The sequence below is a fragment of the Rhinoraja longicauda genome, chromosome 35, assembly GCF_053455715.1.
Source record: "Rhinoraja longicauda isolate Sanriku21f chromosome 35, sRhiLon1.1, whole genome shotgun sequence".
NCBI classification, from domain to species: Eukaryota; Metazoa; Chordata; class Chondrichthyes; order Rajiformes; family Arhynchobatidae; genus Rhinoraja; species Rhinoraja longicauda.
Window position 1 is genome coordinate 14,286,691 of NC_135987.1, and position 6,000 is coordinate 14,292,690.

The 6,000-nt window shown below is 45.0% G+C and overlaps 1 protein-coding gene across 4 annotated transcripts in view; it reads left to right on the top strand.

Moving 5' to 3' along the window:
* Window positions 1–5,387, top strand: part of slc29a3 (solute carrier family 29 member 3) — a 30,755-nt gene extending 25,368 nt beyond the window's left edge. For all 4 annotated transcript variants that reach the window (XM_078428302.1, XM_078428304.1, XM_078428301.1 and 1 more), the window contains exon 6: window positions 2,498–5,387. In XM_078428302.1, coding sequence (XP_078284428.1) covers window positions 2,498–3,170 — 673 coding nt within the window. In that variant the 3' untranslated portion in view covers window positions 3,171–5,387. The remainder of the gene's footprint in view (window positions 1–2,497) is intronic.
* Window positions 5,388–6,000: the final 613 nt, after the last annotated feature.

Sequence of the window (6,000 nt, forward strand, 5' to 3'; positions counted from 1 at the left end):
AGACGATACAAGGCCTTCTACGCCCGCACCTCCAGACTCAGGAACAGCTTCATCCCCAGGGCCATAGCTGCTATGAACCGGTCCTGCTGAGCCGGATGGTCACATCGCACAGTGATCCGGCACAGATCTACTTTCACTTTATTCTGTCTTAAAACTGTTACAATTTGTTTCATTGGTCTGTTTAAATTAATACTGACTAGCTAATTAAATTATTGCATCGTATGGGAGGCGCATTTCCAATCTCGTTGTACCCCTGTACAATGACAATAAAGATATATTGTATTGTATGTGGAATGTGCAGCATGCATAATAAGTGAGGTGATCTAATATGGTAATCTGCATCACCTGGAATGGATATTTACATTGTAGAATCCATACAGACTAAAATGGATTGGAGCTTTCACTATCAGGTGTGAATGTTGTTTGCAAGCCATCTGTTCCACCCAATGCTCTCTTTTCCTGTTGCCGACTGGCAATGTTGCCCCTCTGGTAAATAAACCATTGAGCCGATACTTCTAATTACATAGACCATGTCATGTCTAAAAAGTACTGAATAGGTAGAAACAGGGAATTGTTGGTGCTGGTCTGCAAAACGGACACAAATTGCTTGGGTAACTCAAGCTCAACTTCTCCATCTCTGGAGAGCATGGATAGGTGGCATTTCGGGTTGGGACTCTTCTTCAGAACGAGGAAAAATAACTGAAGATGCATCACTCGTGTAATGGTGACCAAAATGTGGCCATGCCATGTGAGGTATCGGGGCAGATAACAAGGTTACATTGATTTTAATGTGCATTTCAAGGGAGGAAAGATCTCGAGAGGAAGGAATGGGTGACATATCAGGTCGAGACCCTTCTTCAGACTGAAAAAGGGTCTGGACCCGAAATGTCACCCATTTCTTCTATCCAGAGATGCTGCCTGGCCCGCTGAGTTACTCCAGCATTTTGTGTCTACCTTCACTTTTGTTTCTTATCTCCTGTAACCTGTGGCCATGCTCCCTAGTTCATAATAATAATAATAATAATAATAATAATAATAATAATAATAATAATAATAATAATAATAATAATAATAATAATATTCATTTATTGTCATTGCAACGAGTACAACGAAATTAAAAAATAGCCAATCCTGACGGTGCGTACAAACATATATGCAATAAATGCAAAAACAAATAAATACATAAATACAATTAAATACAATTATATGACCGATTTTTTAACGGTGTTGCCTAGTGCAAGGTAGTGTTCAGTTCTCGTATGGCCCTGGGGTAAAAACTGTTCTTAAGTCTGTTTGTTCGGGATTTGATCGACCTGAAACGTCGACCAGAGGGCAGATGAACAAACAGACGGTGGCCGGGGTGGGATGGATCTTTTATTATTTTGCTTGCTCTACTGAGGCAGCGTAGGCTGAACAGGTGCTCCAGGGAGGGCAGTGAGCAGCCGATGATTTTCTGGGCCGTCGTGATGACCCTCTGAAGGGCCTTCCTGTCCTTTTCTGAGCAGCTGGCATACCATGTGGTTATACAGTATGCCAGCACACTCTCGATGGAGCAGCGATAGAAGGACAACATGAGCTTCTCCTGCAGGTTGGTTTTCCTGAGGATCCTCAGGAAGTGGAGTCTCTGCTGTGCCTTCTTTACTGTGGTGATGGTGTTGGTAGACCAGGTGAGATCCTCTGCGATGTGCGTACCCAGGAACCTGAAAGCTGGTACCCTTTCCACACAGACCCCATTGATGTAGAGTGGGTCGTAATCTCCACTGGTTTTTCTAAAGTCAATTATAAGTTCCTTTGTTTTGGAGGAGTTCAGGACCAGATTGTTCACTGAACACCATGCTGCCAGCCTTTGGATTTCATCCCTATAGGCTGTCTCATCTCCTTCTGAGATGAGTCCAACCACAGTCGTGTCATGATTCACCAGTCAATGCAAACACCTTCGCTCAGTCCGACTCAACCAACCTGATCTCCTGGTGGCTCAGCACTTCAACTCCCCCTCCCATTCCCAATCTGACCTTTCTGTCCTGGGCCTCCTCCATTGTCAGAGTGAGGCCCAGCGCAAATTGGAGGAACAGCACCTCATATTTCGCTTGGGCAGTTTACACCCCAGCTGTATGAACATTGACTTCTCCAACTTCAGGTAGTCCCCGCTTCCCCTCTCTATCCCCTCCCCCTTCCCAGTTCTCCCACTGTATTCCTGTCTCCTACTCCGTCCTATCTTTGACCCGCCCCCTCCCCTGACATCTGTCTGAAGAAGGGTCTCGACCCGAAACGTCACCCATTCCTTCTCTCCCGGGATACTGCCTGACCCGCTGAGTTACTCCAGCATTTTGTGTCTACCTTCAATGCAAACAGCCTGACGGCATCTACCCAATTGCATTTCTGGATGAGATTACTTAAAGTGCTTTAAGATGATAAGAATATACGTGCTTAAAAACTGTGAGGCTGAAAAAGGTTACTTAGAATGTTAACTTTTTTTTTTTTAATTTTGAATTCTCAGCTACTATCTGAAGAATCTGAATGACAGACCACAGCATCTCGGAGATGAGACTAGCAGCGTGCAGGGCAGTGAAACCTACATGTTCAACGGGTCAGTCAGTAGTGAGTCCCTAACCGGTGATACCACTGCAACCTCTCAATTGAAATCAATCCTCACAAAGACTGCATCGCTGGGCTTCAGTGTGTTCTACACCTTCTTCATTTCCATTATTATCTTCCCTTCCATCGCTTCCAACATCAAGTCAACTTCGAATGTGGACAGTATGTGGACCACCAAGTACTTTATACCCATGGTCTGCTTCCTCCTGTATAACTTTGCGGACTGGGCTGGCCGTCAGGTGACAGCTTGGATCCAAATCCCTGGGCCGAAGAGCGCACTCCTTCCCACCCTGGTGCTGTTCCGGACATTGTTCTTGCCTTTGTTCATCTTCTGTAATTACCAGCCCCGAGAACACTTGCCCATAATATTCTTTGCTGGCGATTTCTATCCTGCCATCTTCATCGCAGCTTTGGGCTTCACCAACGGTTATTTGGGAACACTGCCGATGATTTACGGACCGAAGATCGTGCCCAAGGAGTTGTCTGAGCACACGGGAATCGTGATGTCTTTCTACCTTGCTCTGGGCCTGGCTGCTGGCTCTGCCTGCTCTGTCCTCGTGGTTCATCTGATTTAGCGGAGACTTTGGGTGGAATTCCCCAAACTAATTCCGACGTTGGCCTCCCCAAGATTGGAACTTCACCGTTTGGAAAAGGTACTTGTGCTAACTAATGATGAGGTGTAGCTTTCAATGGATGGGGGAAAAAGAAGATTTATTTTTAAAGAAGTACCTTTGATGAGCTTTTCAGGGCCTCTCAGGCTGCTTTAAGACAATGAAGTAACCTTGTAGCGTAGGAAACATTGCAGTCATTTTTGCACTAAAATCTCCTGCAACAGCAAGGCGATTCCAACCAGTAAAAATGTGTTCTGGTGAAATTAAGTTAGGGTTAAATATTGCACAAGACAGTGGCGGAAAGTTGCCTTGATCTCTTTCAAAGTAATGTCTCAAGATCTACAGTTACTTGAAAGCTGACAATGTGGAAGCTAACAGCAAGCCTTCGGATTCATCTCAAATCTCATCTCACGGCGTTCACCAATCCACGAGTACTGCACTGGCACCACAGCCTGGAGCTTTGTGCTCGAGTCCTGGGATTGAGACATGGCCCCTTAACCTTCTGATTCAGCAGTGATTTCCCCATTCAACTGCGGCCGACAGGGTCAAATCATGTGCAGGAAGGAACGACAGATGCTGGTTTAAACCGAAGATAAACTGGAGTAACTCAACAGGACAGGCAGCATCTCTGGAGAGAAGGAATGGGTGATGTTTCGGGTCGAGACCCTTCTACAATCCATCTGTTGGCTGTGTTCATTGGACCGATCAAGTAGTAAATAGTCCTTGATCAACTTTAATGCCGAATCTTTCCAGTCTGAGAAAAAGGGAGAGGTTGTTTTTATGTACAGGTGCTCCTAACTTATAATGGGGTTATGTTCCGATAAACCCATCGTAAACCCAAAATATCGTACGTGGAAATGCATTTAATACACCTGATCATGTGGCCGGAGGCAAGCTAGAGGTCGCTGCCGTTGCCCAGCGTTTGCAACATTGTCAAGTCGAAATATCGCAAGTCAAAGCATCGTTAGTCGGGGAGCATCTGTACTGTATTCAACCTTCAGATTGCTCTTAAGGACGGACTAGCAGTTCCATGAATAGTGGATGTATAGGAATGCAGGAAAATAACTGCAGATGCTGGTACAAATCGAAGGTATCACAAAAAGCTGGAGTAACTCAGCGGGTCAGGTAACATCTCAGGAAAGAAGGAATGGGCGACGCTTCGGGTCGAGACCCTTAGTGGAGGGGGCGGGACAAAGCAAGGATGTAGTTGGAGACAGGAAGACAGTGGGAGAACTGGGATGGGGGAGGGGAAAGAGAGGGACAGAGGAACTATCTAAAGTTAGAGAAGTCAATGTTCATACCGCTGGGGTGTAAACTGCCCAAGCGAAATATGAGGTGCTGTTCCTCAAATTTGTGGTGGACGTCACTATGACAATGGAGGAAGCCCATGACAGAAAGGTCAGATTGGGAGTGGGAGGGGGAGTTGAAGTGCTGAGCCACTGGGAGATCAGGTTGGTTAAGGCGGACCTTCGTCTCGACTCGAAACATCACCCACCCATTCCTTCTCCTCTGAGATGCTGCCTGACCCGCTGAGTTACTCCAGCTTTTTGTGAGACCATGAATAGTAGATAATTGGTCTTGATTGTTCTTTCGGTCCAGTCTCTCTGGGACACTACTCCCTCTCGCCATTAGGTGAGGCAGCAACGATAAGTGCAGGTGGAACTCTGAGCTGAAAACTTCAGCAAAAAGAGAGACCTCCATTCCATAGCCACAAACTGAATTTGTTCCAAAGGGCTTCCGTGCCCAGTATTTTAAATGCTCTATCACACTTCATCACACACCGGTTTTGTTTGACTGCATGCCATGATCACATACAGTGGTACAATGAAACAAAAAATGCCACTAAAAGTATACATCTTTAAAAATATTGGTTACTCTTGAAACACAAAAGATCTGTTGCCAATTAATCTTCATGCTCCAGTAACTACTTTTTCTGAAAGAGTTCTGCTTCCAATTGAAAAATGTTCAGATACTTTAGAAGAGTATTGTAGAGGAGAATTTTTTTAAATCTTAATTTGTTACAAATCACCTCTATTTTGCACAGAGTGGTTTGTAAGCTGATCAGAAAGTTGTGAAAATAATTAAAACCAGCGTGTTTTAACTTTTTTATCAATTTGTATCGTGTAAGTCTACACATTTTCTAAGCATTCCTGAAAATATCACAGAGCTGGCAAATAAAATTTGGACCCATTTTTAACTTGAATTAAAGTTGGAGAGTTTTTGTTCCTCGTCTAGACCTAGGGCACTTTGGAAATGGTTGAGCATTTGAAACCCATCACTGGAGTATGGTAAGGACACGAGTTCAGAGCGATGAACGGGCAGCGTTTGGGTTAATGGAAGAAGGGCTTTCATCACACACACACTGATAAGCGTTTGGGATAGATGATGGCCGTGGGGAAAACTCTCAGCCCAAGAGCTTACTGGATAGTATGATGCGTGACTGCATGTTGTGAATGGATTGGGGACCATGGAACTTTGTTCAGTGTCATCGGACACCTCAATGTCTGCATCAACTCAACAGCCGAAACCCTCTCATTTGCCTTGGTTACCTCAGGGTGTCTATTCCAAAGCAATCCAGGAATTTCATTCCAGTGAAGAAATTGAAGTCAACCGGAACCCCACTAATCTTGTCCCAGCTCGCAATAAGTCCTTTCGTCCATCATCCTTGTGCTTGCCAACGAAACGCCAGCTCCCGGTTCAGCAATGCCCCGGAATTTCTCATCCTTATTTTCAAATTCCTTCGTGGTCTTGAATGTCCTCCTCCAGCACCACAATCCTCGCCAGTTCCCGACCT